General features: G+C 28.9%; 1 protein-coding gene across 1 annotated transcript in view; it reads left to right on the forward strand.

The window, feature by feature from the left end:
* LOC136079829 (uncharacterized) overlaps window positions 1-18,427 on the forward strand; it is an 82,956-nt gene that overhangs the window by 39,255 nt on the left and 25,274 nt on the right. Inside the window, exon 4 of the mRNA XM_065796433.1 lies at window positions 2,938-3,109. Coding sequence (XP_065652505.1) covers window positions 2,938-3,109 — 172 coding nt within the window. The remainder of the gene's footprint in view (window positions 1-2,937; window positions 3,110-18,427) is intronic.

Genomic DNA, 18,427 nt, shown 5'->3' on the forward strand with positions numbered 1-18,427 from the left:
ATTATTATAGTCATGACTTCATTGAAACTTGACATTTTTTTTTATTTAATATATCTAAACCTGCCTCTGTCAATTGTTTCAGGAAAATTTCTGTTAAAACTTCACCGGTTGTCCTATTTACATCAACAAATCCAATAAAATGCTCTTCAACTGCAAATAACTTGCAGTTGTAAAATCTAAGAACTAGGGTTAATTGTTCTTGGTGAGTTACTTCTGTAGTGCAATCCATAATTATTGAATAATATTTTGCATTCTGACAATTTAAAATTATAGATTTCTTTATCTCTGAACCCAAAAGTTGAATAATTTGGTTTTGAATGTTTTTGTCAAGATAGTTATCACTTACTTCGTGTAATTTAACTTTTCTTAGATGCTCTTGAAGTATTGGATCAAATTCTGAAATCATTTCAATCAAGCCCAAAAAATTTCCATTGCCTTTAGAAAATAATTTATCAGTGTGTCTTGGAATGCTAAATTATGAGAGGCAAGAAATTTTATAACTGAAATTATTCTCTTCAAAATGTTTTGCCAATACTCCACTTCTAATTTGATTTTTTTTAAGTTGCATTCATTGACAGTCTCATTTTTCTTCATTCTTGCAGCCAAATCCATCCACTTTATAAAGCATTCCTTGTGGTTTACGGACTTCTCATGGTGATGGAGATCTGATGTTATATGTTTCCAATCAGAATATCCATTTTCAGTTAATTTTGTTCTCTTTTTTAAGATAGAAAATATTTTGCAAGGAAAAAAAAAATATGCTGTTTGAGTGCTTGGAATAAACTAACCATTTCCTTTCATAGGTTTCCCCATTTGGAAAATGCCCTTTATAATACATCACAGAGAATTTTCGTCCATGGTCATCTTTTGGAAAATCTTCCTCTTTCAGTTTTATAGGACCTTGTTGAACCAGAATTTCTCTAAATGAATTCATTAAGATTTTGGGCCAAAGAGCAGGATCCTCAATTCTGAAATGCAACAATTAAGGAAATTAGAATTGGATCTTTCATAAGAGAAGAAAGATTTATACAGAAAAGTCTCTGACTAATACGGGACCAAGGGGTGTCGGATAAGAGAAAAAATTGTCGGATAACAAGGATATGGAGAATGAAAAAAAAAAATTATATGCATAAGTAGGTTACAGTTCTTAATGTGATTGTGCGTATTTATATTATTTAAATAACGCAAAACAAGGCAAAAATATCAATAGAAACTATGAAAAGGAAAGGTAAATTAACAAATAAAAAATTGAAAAAATGGGAAAAAAAAATTCTTTTCGGATAACCGAGTGACGGATAACAGGGACTGTACTGTTTTCATACAAAAATAATTTCCTACTTACTGTGATGTTAATGGAAAAGTAATATTTTCTTCAACAAGATTATTTTCTGGAACATAAAGGGGATGTTGATCATCTTCGGGTTGAGGGCCATAAATCCCATTATCATCTTCTTCAAGCTGTATTGGACCTGGATCGTCTTCTCCATGATGATGAGGTAGTGTATCTGGATCTTCTTCAAGCTGTATTGGACCTGGATCATCTTCTCCATGATGATGAGGTAGGGTATCTAGATCATCTTCAAGCCCAGTAAGATTGTCAAGATCATCTTGAGGTTGTGGGTCTTCAAGATGAGGGGTATCATCAGGATGAGGACGATGTGCAACTTTAGAAGTAGCGATCTCTTAAGTATTTGCATCACTCGGTGACTTAAGGTGACGCAAAATTGAATTCTTCTGAGTGGCGCGGTATTTTTCTTCCTCGAGTTTTCTGTTTCTCTTATTATGACCAGATTGAAACTTTCTCCCAGTCATAATTACTGTCTGATGAGTTTTGATGTAGCAAGCTGCGCCAACAAGGATGGAGAAACAAAACAAAACTGACTGAATGAAAGTAAAAAAGCCAAAGTACTTTGGAAAAACGGGTATATCCATAGTTATAGTATATTTACTCCGGTTGGTATGCTTTTCTCATTCAAATTGTTTAAGTGTTCAAAGTTCGCAAATCCAAAGAAAAGGATTTGACAGACATGTAAAAATATTAATATTTTTATTAAAAAATATATGTTTAAATTTTAAAATTATGAGGCCCTAAAAATCTTGAGGCCCCGGCAAAATCCAGAATGGCTTTCCCCAAAGACAGCCTCTACTTACTACCTTTTGTTAAATAGCTTTTTTCATTACCAGACATCTTGTAAAAACATTATTAAGCATTGTACAGTTATTACAATAAGTTTTTTGTCTCTTGGTAAGTATTTATAAAGTTTATTGATAATTAAAAGTTGTTCATAAAACTATATAAAAAAATTTACTCAACAAAATCTTGTATTCAAAACATTTTAATCTGTTTTTATTGTACATTATCTCAACTGAGTATTTAAAAAAAATAGTTTTTGTAATTTGCAAAATTCATATTTTCAGCTTTAGTGACCATTTTAGCGATGTTATAAGTCATTTCAAGAACTATTAAAACATTTTTATAAAATACACTCAATTCGGGTCGAAACTAATAAAATTGGGAGGGGGAGGGGGCCATAATTTTTTTTGGACTTACCGAAAAAATTTTCCTGAAAAAAGCCCCTGGCAAGTATTTATTGCATTTACTAATTGACTTTTTTTTAAGATATTTTATGATTTAAAGAAAAAATTATTTTCAAAATTTAATATAACTGTATTAGAAAACAGTTTCTTGAAAATAAGGCTATAGAAGTATTTTTGAAACATTTTTAAATATCAGCTTTCTGTAATAAAATAAAAAATAAAATTACGTTTTACATATAAGACTTATGTGGTTTTGAAAAATCAATTGCATGCGAATTGTTATTAAACTGATGAGTTTAACATAAATGGTTGGAAGACGAGTTTAAATTAAAAAAACCTTTATCTATAACAGGACTAGCTGCATTTTTAGACTATAAAAAAATCTAATTTTTTTCTTAGTGATGAAATAAATCTTCGCATAAATATGACTACAGACTGTCTTTGCTCTATACAGAATGTAACTATATATCTGCAACCAGAATTTACGTTAATCTTAAAATCTTTTGTTTGGGGTGGCTTCAGCACAAATAACTCATATGTGGAGAAAAATGGTAAATTCTCTGTCGTTCATGTAAGACTCTTATGAAAAGATATGTTTTTATGTAGTTTTTTAATTTGTCATTTTTGACTTTTAATTTAACATTTTTCAGATTTATAAGACTATATTGATATTTCATGATATGTGACAGAGATGAATGACATGATATGTGACAGAGTCATGATATGTGACAGAGATGAGTGACATGATATGTGACATGATGTGACAGAGGTGAGTGATAAACTTGAAAGGGTAATAATTATCTTTATAATACAGTCCTTTGCATCTTTAAGATCCTCCAAAATGTTTAAATAAAAGCTTGTAAAAAGCATTTTCATCTAAAACTTTATTTGATGGATTTTTAGACAATATTTTAAATGTGAAAATTAAATATATTTATATTTTAGTTATAATTAACGACTTTTAATATTATAAGGCTTTACTTTTAACTATTTTTAATGATGCAGAATGGTTTTTTGTTGATGTAGCAGCCCAATGGGCACACGGACATCCATAATATGTCCAAGGATGTCCAAAATGATCCGTTCAGACGTCCATTGAAAGTACCAAATGCAACTTACCTTTTGTCCATCCATTTTGAACCTATAAAGTGCGTCCTAGGACGTCAAAAGTAGTCCATTTGGAAGTCCTAAATAGACGTCTTACGGACGTCTAAATTTTGTCCGTTTATTCAGCGTTTGATTTTTTTCAGCTTATTCTCATACCGACTCCATTTCTAGCAACTATAAAAAATAGATTCTTGATAAAAGAAATGAAGTCCTTTTTTCCCCACAAAACCTAAATTTAGTATACACGTGTTTTTGGGATTCAACACGAGTGGCTATATATATTTTGTTAGATCGACTTAAGGTGGCCTTTTCATAAGATAAAACCTAGCTTAAAGTGGGCTTTTACTTAAAGTGGACTTTTTTGAGTCCACTTTACGTTATCGATTAGTTTTTAGACTAAGTTATAGTTGTTAAGAAGTTAATAGCCAGTTTTTCTAATCAGACTAGTCATTATGACGTATCTAACCAACATCATAAGGCGTTCAACAACGAAATTAATGAATGGATTAAAGAAGGCATACTTAATATGACTTTTATATAACTCAAATATAATGACAAAATTATAGAAAAGCTAAAGGATTACTAATGTTGATGTGCGTCATTCAAGATAATAAAAATAAGGTAAAACCGTACTTAATTATCGCGAACTTAACAGCTATATAAAAGCCTCTACAAAGGATGCGGATGTCATCAACAATGTAATGAGAGATTGGAGACTTATGAGTAAAAATAGCTACGACTCGGTGGTGGATCTGAAAAGAGCATACCTACAAATTCATCTGCATAAACGACATTGGCCTTGCCAAACTGTCATTTACAAAGATCAACGATATGCGCTTACACATTTGGGCTTTGGTTTGAACCTAGAACCTGTGATGATGAGCTCAATACTACGATATGTTCTCCAACAAAATTCTGCACTTTCAAAATCAACAAGAGGATACATTGATGACACCTTAGCAACCAATGGAAATGGAAGAAAGCAACGATTCGTCAAAACACGGCACACCTTTTGAAATCTTTTGCCAATAATACAAACGCGTCCGAATTCCTGGAATCGATAAAGTCGATCAACACAAAAGTCCCTGACAAAATTTCAAGGATGTAAAGTCGGAAATAAGGTGTAGGTGAAGCCCAAGCATACGACGCCGTGTACACAGCAATGATTAAAAGGAAGTATAGTGGCACTGTAAAATGGTTTGACAGCTGAAGCTGAAGTCAACGGACATACGCTGCTACGACATTTTTCTCATCTGCAGCATCGCACAGTGTATCGCTTCATACAAGCTGGGTGGACAAAAGTAATATTAAGAAATCGATTAATTGATAATATTTTCACAATAACAGTCCTACATTAGTAATAACATGCGGTGTTACTTTTAAAAAACATTCTAGAGCAATGAGTCATAAGCAATTAAAAAGGCGTTAAAATGTAAATTCATTTTTGCAAAAAATTAATTAAAAATTTACAATGGTTGCATTGACATTTAATAAGAATTAAAAAAAGCAATCATTTTAATGCAGCGATGGATTTTACTTTTGAGGGTAAGTACTATTTAATTACATTAAATATTTTATTTAAAAGTTAAGCAATATGTGTTAAAATGTGGTTTAAAAAACTGGGTTAAAATTGTAAAATATTTTTTGGTTTATAATTTTTAAATTTATACAACTTTTTGTATCCACATTTATCCAAGCTAATTTATTAACAGTGTATAGCTAAAGTCCCAAGGTGTACAACAAAGAAAAAAATTTCACTACATAAATTCACAATTTTTTGTTATTAAATTCATTTAGATCATGTGCGGTCTTTTTCAAAAATGGAGTTATTTGAAGAATGGCGAAGACATAATCAAGAAGAAAGAAATTCTCGTTTATTGGATTTTATTTTCCAAAGATTTTGTGTTACTGATGTAACTGATTTGACTAGAGATTCTGAGAGGTCTTTGCAGTTAAAAATTTCATGTATGGCTTCAAAATTCGCAATAAAATGGTCTGCAGCACATATGATGATGGACCGTTTTTTAAACAAAAATAAAATTTGGTTAGAGGGGGTAAATGTAGAATTTAAAGTAAGTATATACCAGCAATGTACTTTTTTATCATCTGGAGAAATTCAAGGACGACAAAAAAGAACTTTGAAGACTCGTCCTTTAAAACCAAAAAACGAAGGGTTGAAAACTTAGTAAAATCGCAAAGTGCAACTGAGTTAACCACAGCTGCTGAAGTAGCATACCGTTTGTTGGGGCACAGAAACCAGCTACTTTAATCAGAAAAAGTTTAGACATCAATCTCATTAAAAATTTCAGTATTTTATTAAGAACATGATATTAACTAAAATGAATTTAAAAAGCTTTGTTTTGAAACCAAAACTCTTCATATTAATCTGTATTCGTGGTACTATATGCTTGTTACTGTGCACAAAATACTTGTACATAGCACGGAAGTTATAAAAACATGCCTTCTTCCAATAGGACAACTGTCGGAAGAGTCTCAAGAAGCCCGCAATAAAGATTTTCGTCGATTCCGCGAACACCATACAAGAAAAAATTCACATATTTGCACAAATATAGATTTGCTCAATATGCTTTTGGTAACATCAGATCCTGTCATAAACTCGCACAAAGAATTGTCAAGTGAGAAAACTGGTAAACTACCGTTGGAATTTTTTTAATTTAATTATCCCACTTATAATACCACCACAGCTTGTTGAAAATAGAATTGTGTGACGATGAAGATTATTTAGAGTCCGTTTCATCGGGTAGTGAAAATAACAATGATTCATCCGACAATAATTAATTATGAATAAAAATTTTATTTTACATAGTGTAGTGAGTATATTTTTATATTTTGTATATTTGTGATGAGTATGTTTTTAATTTAGGCAAAATTTTATTACATCATTTCGGTGTTGAAATTTAGTATTTATTTTTATTACTTAATTATTTTTTTCAAGACAAAAACTTTTAAAAACTTTAAAGTAATTAAAATATCGCCTTTTTTACAATAAAATTAAAAAAAAAGATTTTATACTAAAATTGGCTTTTTGGCGCCCCTTTAAGCTTAAACGCGCGGGGTAATTATCCCTTGCCTCCCGCAGGCTACCCTACTGCAAATTAATTAATAAAACACCAAAATATTGTTAACTACATTCTTAGGAATGAAATTACAAAACAAAATACTTTTGTCCACTTAGCCTGTATGAAGCGATACACTGTGCGTCGTGTGCCCGCTGGGTATGCCTCATTTATTATAAAAATATTTTTTATAATAACGTGTTACATAGAAATTTAGAAGTCAAAGCGTAAACTTTTAGGTCCAAGATTGCAGGCTCCGAACACATGATCAAACTTATTTCATAGTAGATAATCAGCGATGCAGTTTAAAATCTTAAACGTTTTAAAAATAACTGAAAAATAACATCATTTTTAGTAAGCATCAGAGTTTTATTTTTCCTTTAATAACAAAGAAAATGAAAACTTTTATATCTAAACGGATTTTACTCTATAAAGTTTAGATAATCCGTTTAGATATAAAAGTTTGTATTTTATTTATTATTAATGGAAAAACAAAACTTTGATAAAAATAGAACTTTTCATGCGTTTAAATTCAAAACGCATAAAAAATTCTATTTTTTTTAACTTTAGAAAATTTGATTTACCTTTAAACAAATATAAATTTAAATAAATGTAGAAATGTGTACTTTATTTTCTATTATTCGTTATAAAAAGAAAATTTTTTAATTCTTTATCCTAATCCACTTCCCCTCCTATCTTCACACAACCTGGGTATCTCTTTTATCTATTAATTTCGATAGCATTTTCATATTCAATAGGAATACTTATTACTAATTCGATATTCAAAAGCTTTATATAAGAATAAATTATTTATTTAAAAAATATTTTTATGTGAAGAGCTTTAAAATTTATATAGAGTTAAAAATTAAGTCCTTTATTATATTTAAATATATAGTATTAAATAAATTAAATTTATCTATTCTAAAAGTTTTCAAACATGCATAAAATCCACTTTAAGCTAAATTTTAATCATCTTTTAAAGAAATCTACTTGAGACGAATTTTCAAACACATTTTCAATAAAGACCCCTTTAAAACGAATTTTTAAACATTTTTTAGATAAATTCACCTTAAGTAAAGTTTTTAATAACGTTTTAAAATAAATCTACTTTAGGCAAACTTTTCATACATATTTTAATAAAGGTCACTTTAGGCAAAGTTTCAAACATCTCTTAAGTAAATCCACTTTAAGCTAAGTTTTAATCAACTTATATAAAAATCTATCTTAGGCGAATTTTAAAACTCATTTTAGTTAAATCCACTTTAAACGAATTTTCGAACATCTCCTAAATACATCCACTTTATATTAAGTTTCATACATGCTTTAAAAAAATTTACTCTAGGCGAGTTTATAAATCCACTTTAGGTAAAGTTTTAGTAAAAAAAACACGATTGAAAATAAATCCACTTTAGGCGAAGTTTCAAACATCTATTAAATAAATCCACTTTAAGCTAATTTTCATACATATTTTAAAAATTAAAGTTAGGTGAGTTTTTAAACGTGTTTTAAATAAATCCACTTTAAACAAAGTTTCAAACATGTTTTCAAAAAATTTATTTTAACGAATTTTCAAATACGTTATCAATAAATCCGCTCTAGACAAAGATTCAAAAAGGTTTCTAAATAAGTCCACTTAAGGGGAAGTTTCAAACACGTTTTCAATAAATCTTACTTTAAAAGAATTATCCCACCCAGTCTCCTTTTCATATCATCAATATAATTCTGTTGTTTATTTATCTTAAATTTTTAAATTATAATTCTGTTGTTTATTTATCAAAAAACTCTATCGATTATTGTATAAAAAATTATGTAAATCTGGAATAGTTTACTTTAAGTTGATCTAACTTTTTTATTTTCGTTAAGTTGCTTTTTGGCATACAACATTCTTGTTCGTTTAACACACATTTCACATTACTTTTCAACTTGATTTCATTTATTTAAAGCATTTTTATCAGAAAATTTTGGAGTTTTTGTAAAGTGCCACTTTTAGTAAAGTTTTTGACAAATATATATATGTTACATATATGTATATATATATATGTATATATATATATATATATATATATATATATATATATATATATATATATATATATATATATGTATATATATATATATATGTATATATATATATATATATGTATATATATATGTATATATATATATATGTATATATATATATATGTATATATATATGTATATATATATATATATATATATATATATATATATGTATTATATATATGTATATATATATATGTATATATATATATATATATATATATATATATATATATATATATATATATATATATGTATATATATATATGTATATATATATATATGTATATATATATATATATATATATATATATATATATATATATATATATATATATATATATATATATACAGTGGGTTGCTTTTTGAGTCAGTTGATTTAAAGCAAACAAAAATTTAATAATTTAACACATCGCTCAATAAGTCCGTAGGATGACATATAGATGGCAACACAAATACCGAATCCGTATTGTTTTTAGAAAGTACCAACCGTCAAACGATATCTGTCAAAGTTTCATGACAATCGGACCATTATTTACCAAGTTAGTGTGTGAACGATTGAATCAACTTTTGTGAATTGAAAAAAATGGAAAAATCAGAGTTTCGTGTGCTCATTAAGCATTGCTTTATGATGGGAAAAAACACGGTGCAGACCAAACAATGGCTTGATAAGTGTTATTCGGACTCCTCTCCATCGAGGCAAATGGTTGAAAAGTGGTTTGCTGACTTTAAACGTGGTCGTACAAACACCGATGATGCTGAACGCTCCGGTCGCCCAAATTCGGCAGTTACTGAGGAAAACATCAAAAAAATCCATAAAATCGTCTTATCCGACCGCAAATTGAAATTGAAGGAGATTGCCGAGGCCATAAAGATATCAGAAGGCAGTGTGTTTACAATATTACACGAACATTTGGGTATGAGAAAGCTTTGTTCGAAATGGGTGCCGCGTTTGCTAACACCGGACCAAAAACAACAACGAATCGATGATTCTGAAGCATGTCTGGCACTATTTCACTGAGATAAAAAGGATTTTTTGCGTCGCAACGTCACAATGGATGAAACATGGATCCACCATTTCACTCCTGAGTCAAATCGACAGTCGGCTGAGTGGACACCAGCGGGTGAAAGCCGCCCAAAGCGCCCAAAGGCTCAAACTTCTGCTGGCAAGGTTATGGCCTCCATATTTTGGGATAGCCATGGTATATTGTTCATTGATTATCTTGAGAAAGGTAAAACGATCAACAGCGAATACTACATGGCATTATTGGAACGATTGAAGGCTGTAATTGACGAAAAGCGACCGCACATGAAGAAGAAAGAAATTCTCTTTCATCAAGACAATGCACCGTGTCACAAGTCAATGAAAACAATGGTAAAAATGAATGAATTACACTTCGAATTGTTGCCCCATCCACCATACTCGCCTGATTTGGCCCCCAGCGATTATTGGCTGTTCTCAGATCTCAAAAGGATGCTCCAAGGAAAGAGATTTGGATCGAATGAGGAGGTCATCGCCGAAACTGAAGCATATTTTGAAGGAAAAGATAAATCGTTCTACAAACATGGTATCGAAAAGTTAGAGAAGCGCTGGAATGACTGTATCGCCTTAAAAGGAGACTATGTTGATGAATAAAATCAAATTATGTCAAAATGTTGTTGTTTTATTAGCTATCCTACGGACTTATTGAGCGATGTGTTAACTTAAAATTCAATTAAAGTGTCTAGGGACTCTTTGTAATCGTACTGGTTAATTCTGCCGTTATAAATGTTGTATGACCCTGTTCCTTTGTGAGAGAAGCATCCCCATATTCCGACTGATCCTCCTCCGCCTAGTATCCTTGGTACATAAAAAAGTTCTTTAAACTTTCCACCAGCCAGCCTCTTAATGATTAATCTTGACTTGTAATTTATCACCTCAAAATTGGATTCGTTGCTGAAAATAACTTTGGCCTCTTCTACAGACCAGTGAAGTCTTTTTCTACACCACTTAAATCTTTGTAGGCAATCTAAGACACGTAAAAATGGTTTTCGAGCAGTGACATAGCAATCTAAGCTTTTCTTATTTAGGCATCTTTGTACAGATATCTGCTAACACTAACGTTACCAGGCGTTTTTGTGAACCCTTCAGCAAATTCGCTGATAACTTTGGTCTCTTGAAGTTAGCTTTAAAAGCCTACCAAGTCTTAGTAAATCTTTGACATCATTATATAGCTCGCGGTTTTTTAACGTTGTTTGTACACAATTAAGGCGAAGCATTGCACATTCGAGCTATTTCTCGTTGGCTTTTTGTTTTATCTTTCAGCAGACCTACAATTTGCCATCGTACCTTGTCTAAACAGCTTTTCTGTCCAATTTTATCTTTTTACTTTGCCAAATAATTACCAATGCGAATAACTCAAAATATAAGATTGATAATTTTATTTTATTTTCGCAAGAACATTTATACAGTTCGAAAGAAATCAACCACCAAATTTTAGATGGCTCGGATAACATTTCGTTAAGATACTTTAACTTAAATTGTTAAATTTTTAGTTGACTATAATTTTGCTATATTAGAAATACAGGTATGTTCTAATTAAATTAATAATTACTCAAGACTGGTTAACCTAACGAGTTCTAATTTTATACCATTCGATAGAGAATCAATTAGTTAAGACATTTAATATAATTTTAATCGTATTAATTAATTGGTTTCAAAGATAATTGGGAAAAAAATTTTTTTCACACAAACAAAGTATACATAAACTTTTAGGTTTTAAGTGAACACTTAACTTAAACACAAACCTTGATAAACAAGGCTGCTGTGTTTAGATTTAAGTTGAGCACGGTACTTTAAGGGACGTGGTTGGCAAGCGCATCACAACACCACATCTATTACTATTATCAATACAACTATTATTATTTTCACTAAATTTTTACACACCTAGGCATCACTCTTCAGCAATAATAAAAATTGGAATATAGATTTTTTTTTCAAGGTTAGTGAACCTTTGTATTTTCTTCCATTTGAACTTGTTTTCAAAATATTTTCAATAATATTGAATCTCTCAACGAACTTATGGGTTGTTTTTTTTTTCCATATTGTCATCATTCAAAATAAAATCAACATCTCCACTTTTTCGATGTTTTTAAGCCTATCAAGAATTTGGGCTTGCAAATCTTAAACCTGTTGAAATTTTTTTTGCAAATTTAAAGCAAAGTGTATTGAAATTCTAAACAAAGAATAAAATCAGAAAAAATAAATACATGGATACATTCATGTATCATCAAAATACATGAATGTATCCAAAATACATGAATGTAACAACATTAAAAAATCTTTTAATTCTGAGTAACATTTTTTGAAAAGTTTTATAATCATTGTTCCATAGTTGTGTGACTTAAATAGCCTTGCTGTTTAAGCCACACAACTAATAATAGCCTTGCTGTTTCGTCTCTCAATAAAAATTATATTGAAAAAATTTATAAATAATTTTTTTTTCATGCATATAAAAAAAACAAAATAAAACTCATGTTTAATTTTTATCTCTTGAACTAAAGCTCTACCTTTCACTAGTTTTACTTAACTTCTCAACTCATTTACAACTTTTTGTATCATCATTGTCAATAATTTCACATGAATTTGAATCCACAGGTTACAAAAAATAGCTAAATATATATATATATATATATATATATATATATATATATATATATATATATATATATATATGTATATATATATATATATATATATATATATATATATATATATATATATATATATATATATATGTATATATATATATGTATATATATATATATATATATATATATATATATATATATATATATATATATATATATATACAAAAAATAATTGTCTATTAAATCTTTATCTCTGTTAATTTAGAAAATATATTACAATACAACCATGGCCTACTTAAATACACGGCCTTCTATTCTGCTTAAAGCGGAAAAAAATAGAAGGCCAGTTAAAAAAACGCATCTTTTGTCGGATGGACAATCTTTCTCAAAATATTTTAATTATTGAGCTATAAATTTCAAGTAAGTAAATCTGACGCAGGATAAAAAAATTTGCGTTGACTTAATTGAAGTATATACTATACTTCACTAAACTTTCTAAAATTTTAGGCTTTTTTTTAGGTTTCTTTTCAGTAATAAATAGTAATCATGATTAATAAATATTTTTATTGAAAACAACACAACATTTATTAACCTTCATAATTATATATTACTTAAATGATTATAGAAAAACATGGGTTATATTTGTCAGTAGAATTTTTAAGATATTCAAGGACTGTACAAGAAATAAGAATACACAAATTCTCGAAAGTAAGCTTTAAAAGTATTTAAATTTTTTTTACACAAACTTTTTAAAAATGTGAAACAAAAGATTCTTATTTTTTTCTCTGTCTTTTTTTAAAGGCAACAATGTTATCTGCAACAATAGAATCACTGACTCTCTTTCTGATGTTATTAAAATAAATATTTGAAATAACAGTGTGTATAATTTCCTTTCCACAATTTTGGTGATTTGAACATAAAAATGGTTGGTAACTTTCTCTACTGCCAAGAACTAACTTTGCTGCTTTACGGTGTTGCATTTGAGATCGATAAATAACATCAAATACGTGATCTAACATAGCAAAACTATCACAGACATATTCTAAAAGGGCTAGTGATGGAGTTGTTAGCCCACCTCTGGACAATTTATTTAAATAACTATAGTCATTCGACTCCTGTTGACAATGTTGACTACAAAGCAACTTGCAACACATTTTAAACTTCTTAATCAGTTTTTTAGCAATAAAACCAGCAATATAAGTAGCAACTTCACGCGAATCATCTGATAAAATCACACAATCATAATCTCTTTCTTTGATCTGATCCATCAAGGATCTAGCATGTTGTGTATCTTGAACATCATTAATATCATTTTCAAATATTTTAATTCCTTCCTTTATTAAACTTTTTATTTGGATTATCTTCTCACTATAGATAACATCTTTCAAACTGACAAGAAACCTGCCACCACTCATTTGGCGGTATTGTCCAAATCTTCTTTCTAACGGATCACTTTGAAAACGAGCAGTCAATATAAATTTATAATTATCTTCCAATAGATCTTCTATTAAAGAAGCTTGACATAATAAAGTTCTTTGTAGTGCTGATGATGTTTGAGGAGATAATGTATATTTCTCAAAATTTGGGATTTTGGTGTTTTTCCATTTATTTAACCATTCAGCGAAAGCTCGAAAAAACTCAGGTTTTTTATCATTAATAATAGCAGCATTTCCAAGACAGTTATTAGAAAACTGATTTTTTGAATTTGTAATTGTCCACCATTTATTAAAAAGAGTTAGGAAAGATGCAATATCTAAACGGTTGGGAAAATATGATTTTATTGCTGCTGCTGTAGTTTCATCGAAGATACCTAAAGCAACAGTGACATTTTGCTTGTAGTTTCCAGGATGGACAACTTTGCTATTTATTTTTGGTGCTTTTTTCAAACTTGCATCCAACAGACTGTCCTTTTCTAATAAATCATGAAATATTTTCCTCGATATTTCTCCTGGTTGAACGTGAATTTCATCTTTAAAAGCTGAAAAATGAAATTCTGGAAAAATAAACCTTTTTTTATTTAGTAAGTTATTTCGAATGTTTTTAATCAGATGCACTGTGTCAAAGAATAGGTAAATTTTTTGTGATTGTACATTAATAAACAAATCATCTGGTTTTTTACCATGTGCATCAAGCAATTTTGTAAAAGAGGAAACATTTGAAGCATGATTCTCACAAACAACACCTCGAACATTAAAGCTATATTTTATTAAAGATTGAATCAAGCTGAGAATTTCAGTTTTCAACCAATCACTGTTTAATTTTATAATTGGAATTGCTTTGATGACACAAGAGGTATTTTCTTTTATACCAACTACCATGAAAGAAACAATGCTTCTATAACATTCATTTTCTTCACTAATCCCAATTACATCTCCACCAGAATATTCTGCACATTTTTGCAAATACATTTCATCAAAAATTATTATTAGATCATTTGATAAGCTCCCATTTTCATGTAGCAATTTCAAAACTTTTATAGAATCAATTTCACCTGCTTTGAGCTTGCCTAACAGTGATATAGATGGAAGAGGGAATTCCTTCAGCAGTAAATGATAAGTTTGCAATGATGTGTAACGCAACATCAAGGCAAATTGAAGCATATTTGAAGAATAAATTTGATTTTTTTTTAATTGGTGACTTAAGTTCTTCAAGAATGGAAGACAACTTTTCTTTTTCGATGCTAAAATGTGAATTGAAGTTTTCCAGCATACTCCTTCTCTTTAACATACATTGATGGGTTACTCTGAGCCAAGGTGGCAAAGAAACTGGAAGATTTTTATAAAAAAGTTTGACATGAAGATTTTTGTCAATACGAATACATTCAGCAATTTCAGGTATATGTAGTTCATTTTGAATAATTTTATGGAACACGACACAATCATCGAATTTGGAAAATGAATATCCTATTGCTGAATCAGCAACTGTAAGAGAATTAAGATCTTCAATAATATCATTTGACAAAAACTTCTGATATTCATCTTCTTGAAAAATTCTTTTAGTTGGTGATTTTCTTGGTATAAACATAGCTGGAAGTGAAGCTGTTGCAATACTGGCCGGGTATATTGTAGGAACAGGCTTCAAATTATACAACAAACGAAATCGTTTTTCTGATGCTCCTTTGTGTACTAAACTTTCATCAAAATGTTTTAAGCAAATCACAGATGATTTAGAGACATTCCAACAATTTCTATTTACAAATCTAATCCATAACTTTCTCAAGTCATCATCTTTTGGAAAACCAAAGACTGGTATTACTTCACCACCATTATAATTTGAGGTACAACCGACAACACAGCATTTATTAACCATTACTATTATTAATAATTAAAAAGTATCCACAAATAACAATACAAAGTTGTTGAAGTTTAGTAGAGATGTCAATTAATCTAACGCAAAAACTTTTATCCTGTTCCAGATATACTTACTTAACATTTATAGCGCAATATTCAAAGTATTTTGAGAAAGTTTGTCCATATAATGGAATATACGTTTTTTTAACTGGCCTTCTATTTTTTTTTCGATTTAAGCAGAATAGAAGGCCGTGTATTTAAGTAGGCCATGATACAACTTTATTTATGTAAATCTCTATAAGTTCTAATATAAAATTTTTAATAAATTTATATTGCATACAAAAATTATATTGAAAAATAAAAAAATGTAGTTCCATTATTAGTATAAAGAAGTTCGAACTTATTGATTTCAATTTAAAGATAGACAAAGACTCATGATCATGAGCTCACTAAATAAACGTTATGAAGGAAAAATATTTTGTCTATTTGATTACCGTTTATAGTCCATATTTTTTAATCAAATTTATTATTCTAAAAAAAAAGATATTATTATAGAGTTATGTAGTTAAACCATAAGTTAATATTCTATAACTATAATTAAATAGATTTATATTTATTAAATAAGTTGAAAAATTGACTATTTACACTATGTTTTTAGAACCATTTTAAAAATATTTTATATTCACGCATGCGTAAAAGTAAGTTCAATGGACGTCCGAGAACGTACTATATTGGACTTCCGATGGGCGTTTAAAGACATACCATTTTGGACTTGGACAAATAGATCTAAACGGTTTGTCCTATGGACGTCCAAGGACGTCCTGTGCCCTTAGGGAGTCGTTAAACGCAACCTTAAGAGATTTTATATAAACAAAGTATTAATTTGCTAGCTACGGCTTTTTAATATGAGATAGGTATAGTTTTTAGAATAACTTTGACTGATGCAACTTTCTCATTACCAAAGTCAATCGTATAAAACACTTTTTGATGTGTAGATTGCTGTTGAAGCAAAATGCGATAAATGAGGAAATAATACAAAATATTTAAGACGTCTCGTTTTTTATAACAAGTAAATTAATGAGCAAAGTACAATCTTTTTAAACGCATTTTATAAGTATATAAAATTTTTTTTCCAAAATAAAAGGTTCCATTCGTGAAAAATGGGCTTAATAGGGGTGTTTATAAGGATAAAAATTATCTCGCCTAACCGGGATAAAAAACTACCAATATATCTTTTCTTTTTTTTTTATGAACGTTTTTTTTTGCCGTTGAATAAAAATTACAACCTACATAAATTTGTAAATAAAATTAATGGCTGGAGCGAGAAGTAGACATTATTTTTGTCTTATCGCCGAGCGCCCTGTTATAATGTATATTTTTTACATAACTTTTTAAAAAAAGAGTATAAACTAAGAAATAAGATAGGAGAAGATAAGAAAAAAGAGTATAAACTAAGAAATAAGATAAAAATTTACAAAAATACTAGTATTAAAATAAGATCGTCTTAATTAATAGGTAATACCATAAATAAATTAGATAAAACAAAAAAAGAAAGAAAAATAAATTGCTAAAAAGTTGAAAAAAAAATTAAAAAAAAAGCGACCTATGATAAAGATTAATGTAATTAATTATTTAATCTAGTTTTTGAATTTAAAGGGCAATTAAATCTAAAATTAATTGGATGGTTAAGCGCCAAACCAGCTTATACAACGAATATGTTGAAATGTTATAATTTGACGCTAAGTTTAAAAGCCTTTAACAAAAGCCACTAAACCGAAAAAATTAAAATTAATTGCAGTTCAGTGCACTTAAAAATTTTAATTAGAGTATTTTGGTGTTTGCTAAGAAACTCTACATAAATCATTTTTTAATATAAACTAATTTTTTTTAATTTTGTTGTATAGGCTGGTTTGGCATTTAACCATCCAATTGAACTTAATTATTTCTAAGGTAATGTCGTGTTTCAGATGATTTCAATTTATTGATATGTTTTAAAAGATACACTTAGAACCAGGTAGATTAAAATCTGTGCGTTATAAACGTCGCTTTAATATAATTTTAAACTGATTAAATGAAACATTCTTTTCAGCGATAATGATTGGAAAAATTTTCCACAAAAATGTCTCGCGATTCTAAATTGAATAAGAACTCAGTTTTGAATTAGATTTTGGAAAATTTGTTTATGGAAAATCTTGTAGCATACTCATAATGTATTTCTTTAAAATAAATTTTAAATTTTTTGGAGACAATCCACATTTTGTTTTATACATAAACTGTAAAACTAAAAGTTTGAATATATTTAAGGCACCAAGTCTACATAAAAGAGATTCATAAGGAACAGCTCTACCAGCTCCAAATATAGTTCTCACGGCATGTTTTTGCTTGCTGTAAAGTTTTCTTAACTTAGGGTGATTAGTATTTTCTCATTCGATATTGTCGTAAGTTAAATAACTATGTATAAAAGAAAAGTATAAACTTTTTAAGAACCTAAAATGTAAATGCATTTGCTCTATAGATAAGCCAATGTTTTTTAAGACTTTTTCTTTTTTAATCAAGCTTATACGTTGTTTCCATAATAGATTTCCATCAAATATCACTTTTAAAAAATTAACTGGTGTTTGCCATTTAATCTTAGTTTTCTTGATTTGGAGATTGGGCAGAATAAGAGATATTTCTTTTGTATTGCTTGGTTTATGTATAGTAAGAAAAATAAAAGTCCTTATA

Source organism: Hydra vulgaris, chromosome 04 (assembly GCF_038396675.1).
Source record: "Hydra vulgaris chromosome 04, alternate assembly HydraT2T_AEP".
In the NCBI taxonomy this organism is placed as follows: domain Eukaryota; kingdom Metazoa; phylum Cnidaria; class Hydrozoa; order Anthoathecata; family Hydridae; genus Hydra; species Hydra vulgaris.